Below are 26,186 nucleotides of genomic sequence, written 5' to 3' on the forward strand. Positions count from 1 at the left end.
GTCGCAAAGGGACCAATGCCAGCGCATCTCAAGGGAGTAGAAGCGTGTGACGTATCACCATCACACGAGCCTGTTCAGTGGAGTGCCGGAAACACATGTCATATGTCAGAGGGTAACGGAGTGCCAATACTCCGTTGGTTACCATAGTAACCTAAATACACAAGCCCACATGCGAGAAGCGAAACACTGGATGTTTGACAGGCCCCCTCAATCCAGAAAAATATACTAATGAACATAGCATCAAAAAAAATATATGTCCTCATAACTACACCTAACAAAAAAAACCTTTAGTGTAATGAATATATACACCAGAATTAATCTAAAACAAACACAGATCATCAGAAAAGAAAAACTGAAAAACAACAAACACAATAGCAAAATGATCCTTAAAAATAAATATCAAACCTACTGAGCAGCATATATATATATATATATATATATATATATATATATACGTATACACAACATGCTACTAATGCTCAGCAGTCCCCAATATAATCCATATCCATAGATCACAGGAAGACATTAAAGGATAGTTCATCATTAAGACCAAGTGGACGTAGAGTACCCAACTGATATATTAATTCACAGTTTTTTTCCCCGATCACCTCCCCTTCTCAGGGGTTTGATTTGATGCACAGGCATAAAATGGAAGTCGCCCATCACATGTCCTTGTTCGACAAAATGTCTGGCCACCGGCGGTGTATTTAGAACAACAACTGAAAAAGCTTTTTTAATTGATGACTGGTGCATGGCGATGTGTGCCTTCAACATCCTTGTTGTCTTGCCAACGTATATCATTGGACAAGAACATTGGATAACGCATACAATATAATGGCTTTCACAGTTCATCCTTTGATGCAGGCAATATTTTTGGCCATTAGTGGGATGGATAAAGGTGTCACCAGTCATGATAAATTTACACAGCCACTGCAGCGAAAGGCACCGTTTTTAGGCGTTAGCCAATTGTCTGCCCCTACACCGGGGCAAATATTGGCATTGGTCACCAGGTCTTTTAATTTGTTACTCCGTTTATACGCAAACAGTGGAGTGTTTTGACACACATTTTTAAGAATGGGGTCAGACCTAATAATGTGCCAGTGCTTGAGGATGGACTCTCTTAATTTGCTTGAGGAAATAGAATAGGGAAAAATCAGTCTTTCTGGTTTTGGTTCAGGCTTCCTATCAGGCTTCAATAAGGTGTTTCTATCCAAAGATAGACATCTTTTAATGGCATCATCAACCTCAATTTGATTATAGCCCCTTTTAATTAAGTCCTTTCCCATTTTCTGGAGTGCTTGAGGTAACGCCTCAATTTCAGAGGTAATCCTAGTCACCCGTAACAATTGGGAAAACGGCAGGCCCTTTTTGAGAGGTCTGGGATGGAAGCAGTCTGCCATAAGTACTGTATTAAGATCAGTGGGTTTTTAAAAATATTGGTCACAAAACAGTTCCGGTGAATGGATACAGATACATCAAGAAATTGTAGAGATTGGGAACTGCTAGAGCATGTTACTCTAATCGAACTGGCCAAACTATTCAAGAAATCAACAAATTGGTCCAGAATAATGGAACCTCCCGACCATGTATTTTGCAATAATTAAATTTGTTAAAATATGCACCTGTTCGTATTCATGCATATAAAGATTTGCATAAAATGGGGCCATATTTGACCCCACGGCTGTTCCCCGTTGTTGCAAATAAAATTCAAAAATAATTTTTATGCAAAATCACATCAAATCAAAAGAAGCAGAAATTCACATGGTGGGCCTGAGTATGTAGTGTTATTCATGATCGCTTTCTTAATAGCTGACAGCCCCTCACCGTGATCAATGTTTGTATAGAGACTTACAATATCAAGGGTCACCAACAAACAATCAGGGGGAGGGGAGCCAAAACTCTTAAGTTTAAGAAGAAAATCAGTTGTATCCTTTAATATACAAGGAATTGCACAAACGATTGTCTGAAGGAAATAATCCACAAATTGGGACAGGGATTGACACTAAGATCCTCTAGAGGAGATTATGGGCCTTCCTGGGGGTTTGAGCAAAGATTAATGTATCTTTGGCAACACATAAAGGAGAGGGATAATGGGAAAATCTTGTTTAAAAAATGTGGCCGTGTTTTCATCTAGCCAACCATTAGCAAACCCTAGAGAAATGATGGAATCAATTTATTTTTTTGAAGGAACTAGTAGGATCGAATCTGAGTTCCTTATAACAGGAGGTGTCAGCAAGTTGTCTGCGTATCTCATCTATATAATCAATTCTGTTCACCACAACCGTTCCCCCGTCCTTATCGGCAGGGAGAATGATAATAACTTTGTTGTTTTTAAGTTGATTAATTGCCAATTTCTCAAGTTTGGAGATATTGGAGTATGATATTTTCTGTTTGCCCATAAAGGGTATGATATCCTGCCTGACAAGTCTCATGAAAGTCTCAATTGATGAATTAGTACTTGGGGGATCAAATGTACTAACATCATGAAATGTGGGTTTGGATTTAGAGCTTTTTTTGGTCTTATGAAAAAAGTCCTGTAATTTTAGTTATCGATGAAATTTATACAGTTCAACCTCACAATTGAAAGCACGTTGTTTGTGCGTCTGGACAAAAGACAGTCCCCTCGATAAATTCGATTGTTCGGCTGAAGTGAGGATGTAATTAGAGATGTTGAATACTTTTATCTCCTACTCCCTCTCAACGGGTACTCCCGGCTTTTGTTTGTGACCCCTTCTACCTCTCCTGCACTGCCTTTTTTGTTTTTTGTGCGGGTGATTGTACCCCCCTCTAGGTCCTGCCTGATCAGAGGGCCTGATTCAGAGCCGCTCGTAAGCGGCCACTCGTTCGCTCCGAGCGATGTTTGCACATCTGCGCATGCGTATGGGTCGTAATGCGCATGCGCCAACCAGTCAGTGCGGTCGGAAAACGTGTGTTCGCAAAATTGCGAGTGCCTGCTAATTTGAGTGACAGAATGAGGCGTTTGTGGGTGGTAACAGGGGAAGGCGCTTGAAAACGGGGAGTGGAGATCCGAACGCAGGTGTGCCAGACGGTCAAAACGGGCGTTTTAAGGGTGTGCATAATTAACAAAGCAGCGTCATCAACCATGTCACTTGGCTGTTTCTTAGCCTGAACTGTTCGCATGATTGCGGTAGGAAAATCCAACCACAAGCACTGCGAGCAGTTCAGGCGCCTTTCGATGTACTCGATTGATCAAATAAATAGCGGAGATGACGTAGGATGCGAGCGGCCAGGGGGCGTCTTTACAAAATAGCGAGCGCATGTTTCATTCGCTCAGACATAGAGGAGTCAACAGATCGCAAAGAGCGAGCGCTCAATTGAAATAGCCGGCCCCTTTTTCTGAACGAGCGAGCGCAAATAGCGTCCGGCTCTGAATCAGGCCCAGAGTCTGAAGTATGTGAATCAATGTCGGTATAAGATCTGTCTAATCTTCTCCTATTAGTTTGGCCCTGATTCCACTGACGTTTGCTGCTCTGAAAAAAGACCCAAGGATAGACTCCAAGATCTGTATAATTGTCTTTGACCTTTTTATATTTATTCTTCTTAAACATCAAGAGTTCGGTTTGTTGTTTTCTAATTTAGTCGACCAATCACGTGTCATCTGCCTTAAAAACATCAACACCTTTTACCTTACAAGCATCAATTTCTTTCTCTAAAACCAGTATATCAGAGTTGACCTGCTGGATAACCAGCACCATGAGATCAAGACTACACTGGTTTAGGATGTGACACCATTGTTTACAAAACTCAGTGTTGTTGCACCCAATAGTTGGTTGATTCTTAATGCGGAAACTGCATGGTATGAGTTTCTCCTTATGATATTGGGACAAATGTGAGGCCATGAAGGTTGAGTGCTACATGTCGTCTCTTGAGCTTAACCAAGTCAGAAAAAAATTCACTAGATGTGTCCATATCAAAATTCAAGGTCTCAGTATTAGAGAACAAAATTTTAGAAATGTCCTTCTCTAAAAATCTTTTAGTCCCGACCAATTCATTTGCATCAAGATCCATTAGTAAAAAAAAGACTGAATTGCTCAAGAAAAATTATCGTATATTGACAGTATAAAAAAAACAGCATTATTCTGAGCTGTTATTCAAAAAAATGTCTATAGTGGTGCTAGTCCAGCATATGTTTGGTTATACACAAATTTCCAGGGTAGAACTGCACTCACTTAATCAACTTTGGTGGGTGCTATAGCTACATAATAGCATTACTTAAAACTGGATTGAAACCCCTAAAAAAGGAGACACAAAAATCGAAGCCAGCACACCAGTCATTCTCATCAAAAAAGTATATGTTGAAATACAGCCATGTTACATCGGGTAATCATAAAAATGCATGTCACAATTGCAATGCAATGAGTACTTATCAGTACCTGGTGACCAAATGCAACATAATCAAGATAGCGCCCAATGGCCTTTCCCGGGTCCAACCAACTTCATCATGAGCATAGAATAAATGCAGCAACATGGTATTGATATTTATTTTTATAATCATTTTGCTATTGTGTTATTTGTTATTTTTCAGTTTTTCTTTTCTGATGTTCTGGGTTTTTTTTAGATTAATTTTGGGGTTTATATTCATTACACTAAAGGTGTTTTTTGTTAGGTGTAGTTATGAGGACATATTCTTTTTTTTGATGCTATGTTCATTAGTATAATTTTCTGAATTGAGGGATTGAGGGGGCCTGTCAAACATCCAGTGTTGCGCTTCTTGCATGTGGGCTTGTGTATTTAGGTTACTATGGTAACCAACGGAGTATTGGCACTCCGTTACCCTCTGACATATGACATGTGTTTCCGGCACTCCACTGAACAGGCTCGTGTGATGGTGATACGTCACACGCTTCTACTCCCTTGAGATGCGCTGGCATTGGTCCCTTTGTGACGCGATCTCTTGCACGGGTGTGCCTGTGTTCATGCGGTCAGGTGATTGTTTCACATGTGGTATCTGCCGTAATCTGCTTCCAGTATGTGAGGTTGAGCTCGAGGCTTGGCTCGCCGGTAGCAGGTGAGAACGCTTATTGCTTGTCTGATTTGGCGCCCTTTCTCCCTATATCAATACCATGTTGCTGCATTCATTCTGTGCTCATGATGAGGTGGTTGGACCACCGAAACGGTCGTCGGGCGCTACATTGACTATGCTGCATTTGGTCACCAGGCACTGATAATTGAAATTGCATTGCAATTGTGACATGCATTTTTATGATTACCCGATGTAACATGGCTGTATTTCAACATATACTTTTTTGATGAGAAATCACTGGTGTGCTGGCTCCGATTTTTGTTTCTCCTTTTTTAGGGGTTTCAATCCAGTCTCACCCTGAATATATGCACATAAATGCTTGCCCTTGCCAGTTAAAAACCAGTGTTCCCTATTGTCATCCTTTTTTCTTTTCTTTTTTTAATACCCGACAAGGCGTTGAGTTTGTGGACTACATAAGTCAATTACTCCACTGTACTTTTACAGGAGCAATTAGAAGCTGCATCTACTTAATATAGGCCTTCCCCAGTGGAGTATATAATCTATTAACAACTTTTCCATTTTATCTATCACAAAGATTTGATACATCTCCACCTTTAACATTCACATAAGTACCTTCCGCAATGGATTTAATCTGTATTTGCTTGGTGTTTGTATAGTACCAGCAGTAGTAGTTAGTACTCTGGATCAGTTAGCGGCATTAGCATATAGTCACAGACGTGTGACCGAAAAAAAAGGGGGCAGACACAGAGGTGGCTGCGTTCGATTCAAAATCAGACCTTAAGTGTAGGCTATACTTAACACTAAACTGGTGTATAATACCCTAATGTGGATCCATGACCCAAATTGTGTAATATAGTAGGGATGTTTAATGCCTCAATTTTAATATATAAAATATATATATATATATATATATATACATATACACACACACACACATATATATATATATATATATATATATATATATATATACATACATACACACACACACACACACACACGTAAACACACATAAGTATATATTAGTTATTTAATTATAGATATACACACAAAATATGCCGATATGGCAAATGGCCTAGTTCTTTTGGCATTAGTAGTAATTGCTGAAATTTGTTTTCAGAAATCCATGCTGAACGCAGTTTATAAGAAAAAAGCCTTCCATGTATGAACAATTTTATACATAGTTATATGAAGAGTGAATGCCTTGGTATTGATTTAATCCAACCTCCACTGTCAGTGGGACAGAATATATATTTCCCCAGGCTAAAATAATTTATGTATGGCATGAAGCAGCCACCAGTGAAGGTGAAGGAGATTACTTGGCAGGATATAACTCTCCCTGCTTCCAGCACACTGGAGACTACATTAATATATGACTGTATCCCTGTAACCAGATTACCAAGAGTTCACCTTTCCAATGAATCTTTATTCTACAAGGGTGACAAGGAGGTGATCTCCATACCTCACATTAATTCTCCCAAGTGCACCTCACCAAAGCGGTTGCATCCAGTGCTTCTAATTCCTAGACATGCCTTGGCAGACACTGCTATTTTTATGGACTTGTCACATAACATAGCTATATCCATCTGCTCAGTTATACACTGTACTTGCAAACTTGTACATCTCTACAACTGGAATAGGAAAAGGCCTTTTTCACAAATTTGTATATACTTATTACTTCTAGTTGCGAACTGTCCCTAATACCCAAGGACAGTCCCAGTTCTTAAACAATTTAAGTATTTAATGTCAAAAAGCTATATTTAAATTAAATATTACAGGATGGGTGTTGTATTGTTTCATAATAAAGTTAACGCTCATGTCCAAAAGCCAGTATTGCTAGAGTTGCTGAGTACTGACCGGCTTCCTCTAGGATATTCTTCATACATTAAAATGGTAAAAAAAAAAGTTTCAGTCCTTACTAAAGATAGCATCTTACATTTAAATGCCTGACTAAATGCAATTATGTATATTCATAATTATCTTGCAGCTTAATTTGTCAAGAAAGGTTACCGGGGCTCAACTTAGTCACAACACAAACACAATAGTGCAGAACTGAATGATATTTCCTACATACACTTAAGATTGTGTTGAGAATTTTTATTATTTTGACAGGCATTTGATTCATTCCTCTCCAGTTCCAGTCTATTGCTATTGAGCCTCTGTGGTTCAGGCAGCCAGATGCAGTACAACATGCCCCAAAACAAAAACACTGAGATTTCTTAAAAGGAATGTTGGTATCATCAAAATCATCCTGTAAACGATGAAGGAAAAGTTCCTGCTCTAGGGCAAAACCAGCCTTACAGCATAATTAAGTACTGTACAAAATAGGAATGCAAGAGTATTATACATGAAAAGAATAGTTACTAACATAGGGCTAATTGTTACTAACAAAACATAATCCTTTAGCGCTCGCTAAAGGGGTTATGCCACCTTTCTGCATTTAACAGTGGTAATCTAAGATTACCGCTGTTTTCACGTCATCACTTTCGCCATCTTTTAGATGGTGAAAGCGATGCAGTCCCCATTGCCAGCAATGGAGGCCCGGCGGTACCTTTCTAGCTTCCATGAAGCCTACCAGGCACTCCCGTGTCATGCACATGCGCAGATGAACAGTCGTGCGAGCGCATAACACTGGAGCCCCGTTGCTGGCAGCGTTAGGCTACCAGCAGCCCAGAGAAGGACCTCGCCGACTTCGCGGAACCTCGCCCATAGTTACCATCTGAATACACTAACGCTTGGCTTGTACATGTAAAGGACTCTGCATCAGGCACCGCATTGGGGGCTCTGTCTAGAGTTGAAAGCAAGTAGGCCATTATTGCGTACATGGAAAAAAAATTGTGTGTATTCACCTGTATGTCAACAGTCACTATTCAAACACTGGTTTTATAGCCATCATCAGTAGGCACTTCCCTCTGCCCTTTACCTGGTGCAATATATCTGTCTGAAAGCTGGCATAATTATGTGTAAGCACATCTCTAATTAGTCTCTCATTAACATGTTCTCTCTGAATTTTGCCTATGTGTGAATGCCATGTTGCCAACCAGTTATGCCACTTCAGTCAAAAGTGGTGAAGCAACAGTTGCGTACAAATCTACATCACCCCTACATGTGCAACATCAGCACATGAGCATATACAATGCGAAAATACACAAGATACGTCTGCAATACTGGCATATCCCAACTTTACAGCCCTGGGATCTTCATATAAATTGAAAGTAATTAAACTGAAAAATTATATATCTCCCATGCTTCAGCATTTCTCCCCTAAAGCAGAGTAGACACTAGACTATATGTGGACCGATTCCGCGGGTACATCATCTAGTGTGTACCAAATATAGGCGCCCCACTGGCCGACATCGGGGTCATTCCGTCGTCTGTGCATGCACGAACGATGGAGCGACCGAGCTGCCAACACTGGCAAAGTCAATGGTGCCAGTGAAGGGGATAAAGGGTGGGCAAAAGCTTGTGCAGTGTGTATCGACCACCCGATATATATCATTCAACGGCACAATTGGCCATCACATCAGCTGGTCGGCAAGAGTGTATCCACCTTAAAAGAGGTTTCAAATACAAATGTTTGTCAATACCTACAACAGAAGAGGTATCAAAACATTTCATTTTAGACAGCCTCACATAGCAACATACAGATGTTATACATTTAGCCTCAATACACCACGCTATGCAACTTGCCTGGCATGAGTGAGCCACCAGATTTCGTGATACTCTGCTAGCATCAGGTGTCTTTTTTGCCAAAAATGCACTAAATAATGTGACCAGGACACACCAGCAGATTGTGCCGATTAATTTGATATGTGACACTTGTATATCTGTGCGCACTCACATCTGTATATGAAGAACAACGAAAATTGGAGTGAAAAAAGCTGCAGCCGCTACATTGTATCACTTTGTATAAAGATTCAGAGACTCGGGTGCACACAGATATAAAAGTGTTGCATAATAAACTAATCAGCTCAGTCTGTTGGTGCGTCCTACAGTGTTCTCTCTAGAAAATTTTGCCAGCCAGGTGACATCAAGAAGTAGCCGGGTGGGGGCCTTCGAAATAATAAAATGCCCTCAGATGCCCCACTTGCAGGCTATACAGAATGTATTTTTTACACAGCCCCACAGATACTGGCCCCACTTGCAGGCTACACAGAATATATTTTTTATACAGCTCCACAGACTCCCAAATACTGTCCCCACAGATTTTTTTTTTTCAGCTCCAACACAGAGAGAGTGGACACAGGTCTACTCTCTAATTAGTTCAGGCGACTGTTCCCACCTGAACAGTGTGCCTGTGCTTTTATACAGCAGGAGGGATCTTTGCCCTCCAGCTTGTCACTGCCCCTGTACTGTGATGGACAACTTCCCCCTGCCCCAAAGCCGCTTCCCCTGCCCGGCACCCCCCACCCCAATGCGCCGCGTACCGGAACCCTCACTAATGTCTCCTTATTGCCGGTGGACAGTGAGCCTCCTATGTGATGAACAAGTGCCATCGGCGTCACTTCCGGAATCCATGTCAACAAGGACACTTTAAGGGTGACAGGGGACTCGGCGCATTGGGTTGGGAGGGCGCCGGGCAGGGGAAGCGGCATTGAGGCGGAGGAGAGTGCCAAGCTGGGGTCGCGGCATAGGGGCGGGGGGGGGGGGGGGGGGGAAGAGTGCCGGGTGGTAGCCGTTTCTTGCCAGGCGTTGCATTCACAACAAACAGCCTGGGGAGAACACTGTCTAGTTGCATTTCATTGCAACTTCGATGCATTTTTGAAAAAAAATAAATAAATATGCTCGGCGCTAGTAGAGTCTAACAGGACCTGATGCGCCGAGAAGCGCTTTTTAGCACAACTGCAGCAAAGATGTGTAAAGACACATTTGTAACTGTAATGTTGACAGATCCAGATTGGTGAGTGTGGTGTAAGAAGAATGACCAGTTTTACCATATATATCAAGATAGAGATGAACATCGTTACAGACTTCTATTAGGTCATCACATACAGTAGTTATAATGAACCATGAAAGTCAAAACGATCTCAAAGAGGGAAACCAAACTATAAAAGTATAACTGTGCACTTGGGAAGTCAGGAGCTGAGTGTATGCACTGTTCAAAGAGGAGTGCGCAATTGCGCAGACTCCAGTCTTCCTGTTCCCCAGGGAGGCTTCATGCCCTGTCCCAAGATGACTGTCATGATCACCACTGAGCATGTGCAGGGCCCATCTTCTCTTTTTCTGAGAAGAATGACATGGTGGGAAACCGAAATCTCTTACTTAGCTTCTATGAGAAACCTGGTTAATACCTACATTTAACGCATCCTGCACTACTACCTGCATGCTGCATAAACTCAGCTGCTGGGGAGCTGTATAGGACCCCACTTCGTTCAAGCACAGCTCCATTACCAAATTACATGTAACAGTGAGGACTGCTGTACCTACTACCTCTCAATAAACATCACTTGTTAAGTAACTGGGCTGTTAGTTTGTGTCATCTGCTGGGGGGGGGGGGCTGTATATATATCTATCTATATCTATCTATGTATATCTATCTATATATGTATATATGTATATATATATATATATATATATATATATATATCTATATCTATATATATAGTGTACCAGTCAAAAGTTTGGACACACCTTCTCATTCAATGGTTTTTGAATATTTAAATTATTTTCAACATAGTAGATACATACTGAGGACTTCAAAACTATGAAAGAACACATGGAATTATGTTGTAAACAAAAAAAGTGTTAAACAAATCGAAATATAAAAAATTCCTCAAAGTAGCCCCCTTTTGCTTTGATGACCGCTTTGCACACTCTTGGCATTCTCTCAATCAGCTTCATGAGGTAGTCTCCTGGAATTGTTATGAATTAACGAGTGCGCCTTGTCAAGAGTCAAGGAATCACTTTCCTTCTTAATGTGTTTGAGACCATCAGTTCTGTTGTGCAGAGGTAAGGTTAGTACACAGTGGACAGCACTATTTGACTACTGCTGTAATCCATATTATGGCACCAACCACTGAACTCAGTAAAGAGAAACGACAGTCCATCATTACTTTAAGACATGAAGGTCAGTTGATACGGAAAATTTAAAGAACTTTGAATGTATCCTCAAATGCAGTTTCAAAAACCATCAAACGATATGATGAAACAGGCTCTCATGAGGACCGCCCCCGGGAAAGAAAGACCAAGAGTTACCTCTGCTGCAGAGGATACGTTCATTAGAGTTACCAGCCTCAGAAACCGCTACTTAACAGCACCTCAATTTAGAGACCACATAAAGTCTTCACAGAGTTCAAGTAGCAGACAAATCTCAACATCAACTGTTCAGAGGAGACTGCGTGAATCAGGCCTTCATGGTCATATTGCTGCGAAGAAGCCACTACTGAGGATGAATAACAAGAGAGAAGAATGTATTTTGGGCCAAGAAACACAAGGAATGGACATTAGATCAGTGGAAATCTGTACTTTGGTTTGATGAGTCCAAATTTTAGATTTTTGGTTCCAACCGCAGTGTCTTTGTGAGACGGAGAGGTGGTGAGCGGAAGGTTTCTGCATGTGTGATTCCCACTGTGAAGCATGGAGGAGGTGTGATGGTGCTTTGCTGGTGACTTATTCAAAATTGAAGGCACACTTAACCAGCATGGCTACCACAGCATTCTGCACCGCCATGCCATCCCATCTGGTTTGCGCTTACTGGGACCATAATTTGTTTTTCAACAAGACAATGACACCAAATACACCTCCAGGCTATGTAAGGGCTACTTGACCAAGAAGGAAAGTGATGGAGTGCTGCGTCAGATGACCTGGCCTCCACAATCACCTGACCTAAACCCAATTGAGCTGGTTTGGGATGAGTTGGACCACTGAGTGAAGGAAAAGCAGCCAACAAGTGCTCAGCACCTCCAGGAACTCATTCCACTGTTGGAAAACCATTCCAGGAGATTACCTCATGAAGCTGATTGAGAGAATGCCAAGAGTGTGCAAAGCGGTCATCCAAGCAAAAGGGGGCTACTTTGAGGAATCTAAAATATAAAACATATCTTGATTTGTTTAACACTTTTTCATTTACAACATAATTATTAAAAACAATGTGTTCTTACATAGTTTTGATGTCTTCAGTATTAATCTGCTATGTTGAAAATAATTTAGATAAACAAAAACCATTGAATGAGAAGGTGTGTCCAAACTTTTGACTGGTAGTGTGTGTGTGTGTGTAATAGAGATATATATATATATATATATATATATATCTATCTTTATCTCTCTATATCAAACACCTGCACATACAACATTTTCAACATGCGCAGTCTTTATCATCATGCAGATTGCTGGAATCGCAGGTTTAACAAGTATAACGAATTAAGTTACTATCAATATTGTCTGCAAAAACTGAATTGAGGGAAAAAACAGTCAAAAGAAAACGTTAAATCCTTAAATTAGATCATTAGACTAAATGTATTTTTGGTTATTCTATGATAATTAATTTTTGCTCAAATGGAAAGTGTATAATTATCATTCATATCGTATAATTATCTATACAGTTTTATCCAAGAAGCAATACCTACTGTTAGTTAAAAGGCAAAATTACTATGTGGAATTGTGCAATTACCCAGTAAACCACAAATACGCGGAAGAACTATTCTCCCCACAGACTGAACCAGAAGTATAAAGGACCACATTCCTACGCACTATAAATATTGCTTTTGGTCACCGTAAAAATGAATTTCTTCTATTGCACATTAGCTTTCAGCATAAGCTTTTAAGTGCTCACATTTTGTCATCATTTCAGCAAAGTTGTGCAGAACGCTTTCATATTAGAAGGAAATTATGGTTATTACTGCCATATTGAATAGTATAAAGGGCTAAAGAAATAAATAACCATTGCAATCAATCTCATCACAAGGAGCCAAATACAATATATAAACTGGTCAGTGCAGCAGCCATTCCTCACTCAACAAGCACAGAAACAGAGACACTACTGTTTCTATTCACTCTGCGAACAAAATATAGAACACAATAGTTTAAAGCCTTCAGACAGCCAAATCAAATGTAATTTCTAGGTCTTGCCGGGACATCATTCTTATCGGCAAAAGACACATTTGAAAATAAGGATATATGATAACCTCAATTTAGCTATGAGTGCTACCAAGTGCTGGCTTTCCAACTCATAAGACATACAGCAGAGCCTTGAATATGTATTGATTTCCATAGCTACAAAATCACACACACACTCTAGGCTCTCTACCCAAACATCAAGCTGTGCTGCTCTGCTGAACTCATCTTTAAAAGTGCTTTAAGGTCATTCTGTCCTAACATCAAAAAGTTACTATTTCCATTCAAAAAGGTTTCTACAAATCTTGTGGCATTTATGCTACAAGAGGTCTGTGCAACTAGGGATAGGCCATCCTTCCTAGTAGCATGTAATTGTTACAAATATATTTGGAACTGTTTTTAACAGTTAGAGCATGGTTTCCCAATCTCAGTCCTAAAAGTCCCACAACAGTCCTGCTTTTAAGAATATACACATTTGGGCACAGGTCGTTTAATTAATCTAAGTCAGTTATATTTTAACCATCTGTGTGCAAGAATGGAATCCTTAAAACCTGGATTGTTACAGGGGCTTTGCGGACAAAGTTTGTGAAACATGGAGCCATCTGTATTCCTGGAACCACCACTGATTATCTCAAAGGGAAAAGCAGGCAGGCACACACGCAGGGCGGGGGTTTCTGAGTACCCAGAACCCCCCCTGCTCGCCGAACAGTGGCGGTTTCAGTAAGTGCAGTGCAGACCGCAGTGAGTGTGGTCCGCACTACACAGTAACAAGCACTCCGCATCCGGCGACAGGTAGTACATTCGTAGGATTCATAAGATTCAGGTCTGGGGAACGGGCGGGCCAGTCCATAGCATCAATGCCTTCGTCTTGCAGGAACTGCTCACACACTCGAGCCACATGAGGTCTAGCATTGTCTTGCATTAGGAGGAACCCAGGGCCAACCACACCAGCATATGGTCTCACAAGGGGTCTGAGGATCTCATCTCGGTACCTAATGGCAGTCAGGCTACCTCTAGCGAGCACATGGAGGGCTGTGCGGCCCCCCAAAGAAATGCCACCCCGCACCATTACTGACCCACTGCCAAACCGGTCATGCTGGTGGATGTTGCAGGCAGCAGAACGTTCTCCTTGACGTCTCCAGACTCTGTCACGTCTGTCCCATGTGCTCAGTGTGAACCTGCTTTCATCTGTGAAGAGCACAGGGCGCCAGTGGCGAATTTGCCAATCTTGGTGTTCTCTGGCAAATGCCAAACGTCCTGCACGGTGTTGGGCTGTAAGCACAACCCCCACCTGTGGACGTCGGGCCCTCATACCACCCTCATGGAGTCTGTTTCTGACTGTTTGAGCAGACACATGCACATTTGTGGCCTGCTGGAGGTCATTTTGCAGGGCTCTGGCAGTGCTCCTCCTGTTCCTCCTTGCACAAAGGTGGAGGTAGCGGTCCTGCTGCTGGGTTGTTGACCTCCTACGGCCTCCTTCACGTCTCCTGATGTACTGGCCTGTCTCTTGGTAGCGCCTCCATGTTCTGGACACTACGCTGGCAGACACAGCAAACCTTCTTGCCACAGCTCCCATTGATGTGCCATCCTGGATGAGTTGCACTACCTGAGCCACTTGTGTGGGTTGTAGACTCCGTCTCATGCTACCACTAGAGTGAAAGCACCTCCAGCATTCAAAAGTGACCAAAACATCAGCCAAAAAGCATAGAAAAAAATGTGGGCATCCACGCCAAAGTCCACTGAGGAAATGAGTAAGCTGTGGATCTGTTACAGGAAGAGGACCGTTCTTGTATTTTGTCCTCTCTCAAAGCACTATAGAATGCGAATTGCGATCACAAACGATTGAGGCTGTCCTGTCTTGCAGTTGCCTGATGAAGGGGACCTATTCATGAAACGGGATGTAGTCAGGAAGCAGACGGTATAAATGCCGACAGTCAGCTTCCCTACTCTCTAATCCCGGCAAGGTAGTAATGACCTACGCCGGGAGCCCGACGCCCGGCATACCGAACGAAGCCATGGGGGTAGAGGGTTAGGTTTTAGGGCTCCTGGGGGGATTTAGGATTAGGCACCCCTGGGGGGAGGTTAGGGTTAGGCGCACCCCCAGGAGACTTAGGGTTAGGCTTAGTCACTTAGGGGGGGGTTAGGCACCCCTTAGGGGGGAAAATAGGGTTAGCGATACTTACCTTTTTAACTATCGGGATCTCCACCCTTGCCGGGCTGCCGCTGTTGGTAATTGAACCGTCGGTCATGCGGCCGGCGGTATTACCTACTACACCCCATAAAACGTGTACCACAAGTGACATTGTAATGTTTCTTCATTTTATACTTTATTTTTACTTCTCACCCATATGTTTCATGTTCTACATATTATCCTAAAAAAATTATAAATATTTTTTCGGGGGCTTTTTTAAACTCTGTGACTGCACTCATAAGAGTAGTATACTCCATGATACCATTTGGTGCATTACCTTTTATCTATACTGATACAATAAGAGTGTTGTGTCTGTCTGTCTGTCCCAAAGCGGCACAAAAACCACTGAACCGATTTTCATGAAAACTGCATCATGTTGTAGTGGAATAACCTGCACCTGGTTTCATCTCAAACAGTAAAGTTAAAGCTCAGAAATAACAAAAAATATATATTGACATCAATGCAAGAGATGTGTGGCACCATGGGCGCAGCCAGTAAGCGGTGGAGGGAGAGGTGCTTTGGGCACACATTTACTTGAATTGAATAGGCTACACAGGATACACAGTGGCATTTGTATGAGTGGTGGGTGAAGGCGTTGCTGCCACCAGTCTATATAGCGCTACTGGTCACATGGGTCACTCCCACGACAACTAGAACACCTCAAATAAAAACTGTTAGCAGAAGGGATATAATCATGGGCGAAGCCGCAGGTAACAGCTAGTTTTCAATAAATATATTTAGTGCTCAAATCACTCCAGGATACTAAGATGTTGTTATTGTAATACTTAATAATAAAATATATATATATATTTTCAAAATGTCACTATAGCTTTGACATTACTTTCGTTCTTACACAAAGCTTATTACTGAGAAAAAAAGGTAAAAACCATCCAATCAAGTAACTCAAGATACCTCTGAGACAGCACTGGAGACACCCCCCCATCTCTATTACCATTACAGACTTTGGGATGACTTCTCTCCTAGCTGCAGATACTAAGATACTCTCTTGCTTTGGACGCCAGCAACCACCTTGTCTTCTCTTCTATTTAGGAAATGCCATTACAATCCTTTGCACCATTATGTGTTTGTATATATTTTATTATAATATAGAATAAACAGGTGTGCGTATGTTCTAATATATATATACATACACACATTTTTTTTTAAATAAAAGATATAATTATGTTTTGAAAATTTAAGGATTTGAAATGAGTCTCCCCTGAGACAAAACAGTTGGACACATTAAACGGATGAAGTGTTATCTGATTGTTTAGGTGTAACACAAAGTTCAGCGCACAAATGTTAATGCCAACTTCAATTACAGAGCCGAAAATATAATCAGGAATCTAAAAATCATTAACCAGCTGCTGCATTGCTGTGGGTAATTTATTTATGAAGCACAACAACCGCAAATTTTGTCTCTGGCTGTAAACACTTGCAAGTCAATTCATGTGGGAAAAAGCAGGGACTGGAACGTAAGCAATTGTAAGAAAGCAGGCTGACACAGCATGTGAGACCACGTACTTACAGCACAAGGCCTTCTGCAGTCTCCTTAGTTTCATGGCAGTTCTGTAGGCTGAGAATCTGACATTGTTCAGGTCAGCTAAAACAAAAACACAATAAGATTAGTATGTTCATACAGAATTTTTTTACACCATATTCAGCAAGTGATTAATAAGCAATAACTCCAATACCAAGATGTGTACACACTAAACGATATATCGTACGATAAGGCAGATATCGGCCAGATCATACGATATATCGTTCATTGTCTAGTGTGTATGCACTATATCATGTACGATGCGCGCTCCTGTGCATAGTCAGCGACATCGACCGTCGGACCTGCATGCAGGTGAACGAGGGACGACATTGTCAGCGAGGGCCATGCAGCATGGCCCCCGCCGGCGTGATGTAGATCCCGACATCGGCAAGTGTGTATGCACGAGCCAATGACGGGATCCCCCGCCAGGTCCCGTCGCACAACATGTCGGCTGGGTACACATCGTTAAGTGTGTACCCAGAATTACACTTGGGGAGCTGTGATGCCACTCCTGTAATTACAGTCTTGTAGTATCCAAGTGATGTTATATATAATAAACTGCTGTAAATAAAAATCTGTGTAACGAGTGTTCAATAGGAAAAGAATTATAAAAGGGTAAGAGCATTTCCTATTATGGATATTATAAGTCACCTTAGATATCTGCGAGATGTAAAACACTATGGGCCAAATGTAATAGGGTGAGAGTTTAGAAAATGTGAGAGTTTAGCAGTAACCTCTCACACTATTACATTGGTTGAGCTGTATTTTCAAAATGGGAAACACCTGAATGAGAGTTTAAATCATGACAGTTTTTTGGAGTCTGAAAAACATGCGAGTTTGCCTGTTCTCGGACTCTATTACATTGGCCGAGTGTAAACAGTGAGAGTTTACCCTAACATTTTCTAAACTCTCACCCTATTACATTTGTCCCTATGTGCAGGGCAGTAACTAGGGTAGTGCGACATGTGCCCTGGCACAGGGCACCGCAGGGCAGGGAGCGCTGTTCAAGGCATGTAAATTTTCTGTTTATTATCATTCTCACTTGTAACGTCCTCTTATTTTATCCCCAGCATCTCCTGGCCTCCCCTATCTCTTCCCTGGCCCTTCCCCATGAGGCCATGGCCCTCTTTTGGGTGTGTGTCTTATGTCCCTATTTGAAAAATGGGGGCAGGGGGGAAATGCTCTTTCTGGCACAGGGCACCAAAAAGTATAGTTATTACTCTGCCAATGTCTACAACCTTGAGTTTATATATTGGCACTCTAGGTCATTAATACATGTTATCACTATAATATATAGTACTGAGAGGCTTGTGCCACATATTTTACTGTTTAAAGTAGTTTTGGGAAAGGTGAACATAATCTAGCTATGAAGATCACCTTATGTAAATGTAAGCTTGCATGTTAGAAGGAATACGCTCTGCGACTTCTATAGAACCATTCCATTGACTGGCAGCTTCATGTATTTATAGGATCACCCAAGTGCTAAATAATATATCTGTAATATACAGTAGTGGGTACATAAGTTCTATTACTAAACAAAATATAACCTAGAGAGACCTCCCAACTACACAACTTTTCATAAGATTTTTGAATATTCATACTCAAATATTAAACTTATTCACTGTGTTTGTGGCCTGCATTACATACATCATCATCATTTATATGGCACCACAAGTGTTCCGCAGGGCCTTACAAAGAACAAAAACAAATAAGTTGACCAGTGACTTACAGTACAGTACAGTACAATACAATACAATACAGGACAAGGACATACAGTCAGGTGCATAAATATTGGGACGTTGACAGAATTGTCATATTTTGGCCTCTATTCACCACCACAATGGCTTTGAAATGAAACAAACAAGATGTGCTTTAACTGCAGACTTTCAGATTTAATTTGAGGGTAATTACATCCAAATCAGGTGAACGGTGTAGGAAATACAACAGTTTCTATATGTACCTCCCACTTTTTAAGGGGCCAAAAGTAATGGGACAAACTAAACAATCCTAAATCTAACTTTCACTTTTTAATACTTTGTTGCAAATCCTTTGCAGGCAATTACAGCCTGAAGTCTGGACTGCATAGACATCACCAGACGCTGGGTTTCATCCATGGTGATGCTCTGCCAGGCCTCTAATGCAAATGTCTTCAGGTCCTGCTTGTTCTTGGGGCATTTTCCCTTCAGTTTTGTCTTCAACAAGTGAAATGCATGCTCAATCGGATTCAGGTCAGGGGATTGACTTGGCCATTGCATAACATTCCACTTTTTAGCCTTAAAAAAACTCTTTGGTTGCTTTTGCAGTATGCTTCGGGTCATTGTCCATCTGCACTGTGAAGCGCCGTCCAATGAGTTCTGAAGCATTTGACTGAATATGAGCATATATTGCCCCCCGAAACACTACAGAATTCATTCTGCTGCTTTTGTCAGCAGTCACATCATCAATAAATAAAAGGGAACCAGTTCCATTGGCAGGCATACATGCCCACGCCATGACACTACCACCACCTTCACTGATGAGGTGGTATGTTTTGGATCATGAGCAGTTCCTTTCCTTCTCCATACTCTTCTCTTCCCATCACTCTGGTACAAGTTGATCTTTGTCTCATCTGTCCATAGGATGTTGTTCCAGAACTGTAATGGCTTTTTTAGATGTTGTTTGGTAAACTCTAATCTGGTTTTCCTGTTTTGTGGCTCACCAATGGTTTACATCTTGTGGTGAACCCTCTATATTCACTCTTGTGAAGTCTTCTCTTGATTGTTGAATTTGACACATATACATCTACCTCCTGGAGAGTGTTCTTGATTTGGCCAACTGTTGTGAAGGGGTTTTTCTTAACCAGGGAAATAATTATTCTGTCATCCACCACAGTTGTTATCCGTGGTCTTCCGGGTCTTTTGATGTTGCTGAGCTCTCCGATGCCTTCTTTCTTTTTAAGAATGTTCCAAACAGTTGATTTGGCCACACCTAATGTTTTTGCTATCTCTCTGATGGGTTTGTTTTGATTTTCAGCCTAATGATGGCTTGCTTCACTTATAGTGACAGCTCTTTGGATCTCATATTGAGAGTCGATAGCAACTGATTCCAAATGCAAATGTCACACCTAGAATCAACTCCAAACCTTTTACCTGCTTAATTGATAATGAAATAACAAGGGAATAGCCCACACCTGTCCATGAAATAGCTTTTGAGTTGATAGTCCCATTACTTTTGGCCCCTTAAAAAGTGGGAGGCACTTATAGAAACCGTTGTAATTCCTACACCGTTCACCTGATTTGGATGTAATTACCCTCAAATTAAATCTGAAAGTCTGCAGTTAAAGCACATCTTGTTTGTTTCATTTCAAAGCCATTGTGGTGGTGAATAGAGGCCAAAATATGAAAATTCTGTCAATTTCGCAATATTTATACATGTGACTGTAGATAATATACATTGCTACATTAGCGACCATAACACCCAGATAAGCAACCAAGTGTTAGGTGCCCTAGTGGGGAGTAACAAGTAGAAGAAAGTAGAGAAGGAGAAGTACAAGAGGGTAGAGGGCTCTGCTCGTTAGAGCTTACATTCTAAAGGAAAGAGACAAACAGGTGTAACACAAATGGGGTAGGCAGGGAGGAAGGAGAATGTAGCAGTTTGTTAGGATGACAGTTGGAAGGCTTTCATGAAGTCATGAAGTAGTGGGTCTTGCGAGCCCGTTTTAAGGATTGTAGAGAGGTGAAGAGTCTGATGGGAAGAGGGAGAGAGTTCCAAAGGTGGGGAGTAGCGCGGGCAAAATCTTGGAGGCACACACACACACACACACACATTATCCCTAAAACTGCAATTCTATAAACTCTTGTGTCATTACGGAACATATTAATGCAGTCCATACATGACCTACATTGGTCCCCCAAATGTACTTTCCAGCAAGTTGCTCGGAATTGGCAAGGTATAACTTGAGTCTGCAATTATGGAGCATGGTCCCCCAGATATGGTGAATCCCTTTAATATAAAGGATGGCCGCCAGCATGGTAAGGACAATAGTGTTTCCCTAGTAGAACTTATTGTAAAAGATCTGCATGGCAGCAGGAATGGATGTATAGGTGACAATTTAGCAACATGCAAAAAAATGTAAATTAAATTAATCTTTTCTAAGTCGTGTAGATTAATAATACAAGGAAAGAATTGAATTCTATATAGAGAAAAATTTACTATTACTGGGCAGTTAGCCAGTATTTAAGACTTGGGAGTAACAGAATTGCTGACAAGTGGCTATCTGGTTTGAATTCTGGGACAGGAGAAATTTAGAATACATATAATTATTGTTTAACTGTCCTTTGACAAATGTTACCTCCGATTATTTATAAGTTTAGTGTTAAAAATATTACTGTATTTATACAACTGTATACAAAAAGATGGCAAGAAAAATGTATTTGTATTGAAGGACTCAACTATATAAATTTGTCTAATCTCCTTATGTTAGCAGCAACCCTGTGGGCTGCTCTGTGCAACTGTTTTTTCCAGGGCTCCAATTATGGGAAGAAAGAGGTTAGTAAAATCTGAGTAGATGGTAGTGCTATTGGCACATAATTACATATTTAAATAAAAATAAAAGTATGGACACAGAATTCTGTGATGGAATTATTGCATAGGAGCAGGAGCGACAAGATTAGAAGTATTATTCTTGAAGATATAAAGCAGCACCACCTACTGTTGCAGTCATCTCATCACATAATGGCAGTGCACTTATCACTTAAACAAACAAAGTTTGGATAAAGCACTTAACACTTATGATTATTCTTCATTTAATTGTAGAAAAATGGTAACATTCTAAAAAATAAATAAACTTGATCCATTATAAGTTATGTATAATGCACCAACATATTTGGCAGCACTGTACATTGATAAAATCAGGATACAAATACATACATACAATGAATGAAACAGAAGGTTAAGTTTGCCCTGCCCAAATAAGCTTACAATCGAATGTTGGGTACACATAAGGCAATATATTGTACGTACAGCCAACTAATGACATATTGTTTAGTGCATCTGCTCAATATATTTGTGGACGACGTATTTCACAGATCTATCGCATCGGCTGTGCAGCATAGCAGATGCGATATATCATTTACATCTGCTTGTGTGTACACACGACCAAACAACTGAGACGATTGCTAAGTGTGTACGCTTACCAAAATCGAATGGTTGGTCGCTCGGCCAGTCGTTAAGTGTGTGCCCCACATAATAGCTGTGGGGAACAAGCGATACATAAGGTATTGGAATAAAAGTAGTAGCTGGTGGTGGGGAACGTGCGAGTGGCAGCTGTAAGGCAGAAACATTAACAGCCATGAACGACTGGCATTTCAGTGCAGCTTCCTGTGCAGAGGTACGGTTGGGAAGAGTAGATACAGCAGAAAGTGAAGGCATCATTGAAAAGAAAGTCCCTGTAGAAATGTTGATAGTAAGTTGCTGACAACCAAAATTGCCCTTCATCAATTATATTAGCCTAATAAGCACAGAAACAGCTCTCATCACTACCAACCCCTCCCCCCAACCTTTTTTTTTTTTCTTTAACTATTCACATCGTATGTAGGGGTAACAATAGAGAAGGTGGCACGTTAATGGAATCAGAATGTGAAGGTAGCATCTTGTAACATTAAAACATCATATGTAACAACTCCCATCCTATTATAATTTGATGGTTCATTGAATACAAGCAATATTTCTTGATACTTCTCAATATGTGAAATGCAATAGCTAACAGCAGAAAATGTTCATGGTCTATTAATGTTTGCTAATGACCTTGCTAATAGAAAATACATTTGAGAACTCTAGCCATCTCCAATAAAGTTAATTTTACAAGAAAGTAACCATGTGACAATATCAGAGACTGTGAGAGCCATAGTTTCCCCACAGATGTTCAGATGGGAATCGGTATGTAATGCCGGCTGTCGGGATGCCTCCTGTCAAAATACAGACAGCAGCATCCCGATGGTTGGTATCCCGATAGGGGACGGGTAAGTACACTTACCCTCCTCCCTTCTCCTAACCCTCCCTTCTTGTAGCCTAACCCTCCCCACTAGGGGTGCCTCACCCTAACCTACCCCCCCAGGGTTGCCTTTCCCTAACCTACCCCCCAAAACCTAACGCTAACCCCGCTACGCTACCTAAACCTAACCCTCCCCCCCTGCGGCTAACAGCTAAGGGCACCCGGACTTACCTCGTTCAGGCTGTCGTCCTTCTGGATTCCGACGTCGGGATTAAGATGGGCGTCGGTATTTCGATGCCTTAAGTCCCTTGCCAGGCTCCCCACGACAGGATTCAGAACGGCGGCGGGGCCGCCGCCGGTCTCATAACTACATCCCGTTCAGATGAGCTCTATGAGAGTACTATGGCTGGAAAAACTAGTCCGCAAGTCTGACATCAGAAATTTGTGGTAGCAGAAACTGAAAGCCAAGCCGAAACATGAATTAATATTTATAACATGCAAAATAAAAAGGGGCATTGCGAAAACCTGTGAAATGACTTTAGCTAATTTGTTTCTGAGTAGGACTCCACCTTCAATGCTCAGCCACACTGAAAGGGTAATTGACTGTGCTCCCAGGAAGCTTGCCCTTAAATGGGAGTTTTCATGCAATTATGTGAGCCACCAATTCACAGGAAAATACATTGATTCTCGCAGACTTGTTTCTCAGCTTCGGTAGTAAATCAGACAGCAATAAATCTTGCTTATATCAACACTGTTTAGTGATAATGTATGGAAATCAAATACATTTACCTAATATGATGTGAAGACATATTAATGGAACTAACTATGTCCTAGCACAGTGTGACTGGGTTCACTTTAATTTCACCCCTGTTCAATCAGATGAATCATAGCTAACTGCAGTTACAACTAATCATGTCTTCTACGGCACAGATGTTGTATGCTCTGTACAGTGAAATCTGAAGTAAAGAATGTGCTCATCATTGATCGACGCAAAAAAACCCTGACATGTGAAATGCAAGAAGCAAAAAAATAAAAACTGTTTTTTTATTTGCAGTGGAGTAAAAAAAAAAAGTAACAACTAAAAATAAACTTTGTAATAAGCATCTACTCCTATTTGGGAAGAGACATCCATATAAAGCAATGTCTTTCAAACTCGATCCTTAAGACACTCTAACAGTCCAGGTTTTAAGGAAATCCATGCTTGATTTGTACCCCAGCCATATTAATTAACCATCTGTGCTTAAACATGGATTTCATCAAAAAATGGGCTGATCATGCATCTCCAACTAGATTAGTCAGGGCACCCTGAGTCAGAGGATACAATAAATTAATTGGAGTCCAACTGTTTACAATTGAAGTACTTTAATGGATTTCAAAATAGGTACACCTGTCTGCTGTTATAGTATTATTTCCAAACAAAGGGGTGTGTATGCATGAAGCAGAGAAGAGCCCTGTTTAGTGTTTAGCCGAAATGGAGGCTCTTCCCTGCTTCGTGCAATTCAAGTTACTGTGGAGAAACTTATTACTTCTCCAGGGGGGCACCCGCTCCATGCCTGCATCGCATCACCATACTTTTGTATGGCAATTGCAATTCATGAAAAGGACGGAAAGCGAAGCTTTCCTTTTTTTGTAGGCTTCGCAGTCGCCATCTCAGGATGGCGAAGTGTGTTGCTCCTGCATGCAAAGGACAGGGAACTTACCGGTCCTCGAGCCGGGTCCCGTCCTCTGTGGTTGCTCCGCCCCCGGTTTAACCCATCAGCCATTGCTCCCCACAAGCAGTAAGAAGCCACCGGCGCATGAGCAGAAAATAGATCAAAACAGCGCATGCGCAGGTGAGTAACAAGGAGAAAATGAAAAGATAACTCACTGAAAAGACCGAAACGCAGGAGAAGGATATACCGCATTGCTACACAAAACAGGTGAATCGCTACTGATGCGATCTATACTGATACAGATGTGTCCACATACATCTATTCTCCATGCGCTACAAGTCACACTACAGAACGCAGGAGCTCCGTGTGACTCTGTAGCACAGTGTCTCTTCATGCAACTTTTTACCTTCAAATGCATCTTATTTGCACAGCGATGTGAATATTTAGCACAAGCAGCTTAAAATGATATGCAGCATGCCTATGTTCTGTGTGCGACTGTATATCTATCTGCATACAAAACGCTACGTTATAGTGTTAGTCGCTGACATGAACGTAGCGTTTCGCATGCAGATACACCCGCAGACATTGTTTACCCAAGTTACCTACCATAGAAACAAGTAAATAGCAAAAACAGTATTACATCAACAGAATAAAGCAGCTTACCCCTCCATAGTGTTGAACTGTTTGGTCCTTGAGGACCACTTTGACCACCCCCGATATACGTTAATGGGAACAAGTTTCACATGAGGGTACTCAATTAGCTTGCAATGTGCAGTCGTGCACTTCACCAAGGTGGCAGGTCAAGAAGTCGGTAGATTGGAGGCAAGGAGCCAGGATCAGCCAATGCGTAGGCGAGAGGTGGTGCCAGCAGTGGAGCAGGTTTTAAAGGAGAGTTCAGCCGGTTACATTTACCGGGACAGTGGGGTCTGTGTGTCTGGGCGGAAGAGGGATGTGTGTGTATTATGACCATAGCCTGTAGGACTGATCACTGCACAGTCTGTAATGGCTGAGTCTTCTAATAACACCACAGGAGGATCCAACCTATTTCATACCCTAAATAGCATTTAATAACAGTCCCCAGTCATGGAATAATACCAAATAACAGTTCCCAGGCAAGGAATCATACCCAATAACAGCTCCCAGGCAGGAAATAATACCCAATAACAGTTCCCAGTGAAATTTGGCATTGTGGTGTAGTATGACCAGGGTTAGATTTTTGGATATGTTTGAGGTTAGTTAGGGCCATGGAGGTTTACATGGTGCCGACCAAGTAGGCCGTGGAGTCTCAGATATGAAATTTTTGTTTAAGCAAGTTCTCTCAGGAGGTTTCCAGTGCCTAAAATTGCACTGATCTGAAGGCACAGGCTGATATGTACCAGTGGGGGGGCAGGCAGAGCTACAATGGAAGAGCAGTGAGTCAGAGGATCAACTGTCACACTGCACCTGCACTGACAGTTACTATTTCATCCAAGCACATTTTCATATGCCGTGCTCTCCAATGTTGGTCTGCAATGTAAAAAATTAAGGCTGCAGATATACTTCAAGGTCCATTCTTCAACCCGGGCAACACCGGGTATCCCAGCTAGTAAATAATAAAATAAATCGGTTTGGAGTAATTGAATGTATTATGGCCACTATTATAACATATGTTTGGCTCCAAGAGATGGGGATCGCAGCATAATACTTTGTGGCTGCTTCTCTTCAGTTGGGACAGAGGGTCAGATTCACGATAGATGTGTACTGATCCAATGTTCACTAAGACAGTATTTATAGTG

The 26,186-nt window shown here is 41.4% G+C and overlaps 1 protein-coding gene across 5 annotated transcripts in view; it reads right to left on the reverse strand.

The window, feature by feature from the left end:
• Positions 1–26,186, reverse strand: part of DMD (dystrophin) — a 2,214,077-nt gene that overhangs the window by 131,652 nt on the left and 2,056,239 nt on the right. For all 5 annotated transcript variants that reach the window (XM_088454197.1, XM_088454193.1, XM_088454194.1 and 2 more), the window contains one exon: positions 16,777–16,851. In XM_088454197.1, the coding sequence (XP_088310323.1) occupies positions 16,777–16,851 (75 nt within the window). The remainder of the gene's footprint in view (positions 1–16,776; positions 16,852–26,186) is intronic.

This window comes from Taudactylus pleione, unplaced genomic scaffold (assembly GCF_031769625.1).
Source record: "Taudactylus pleione unplaced genomic scaffold, aTauple2 ptg000609l, whole genome shotgun sequence".
NCBI classification, from domain to species: Eukaryota; Metazoa; Chordata; class Amphibia; order Anura; family Myobatrachidae; genus Taudactylus; species Taudactylus pleione.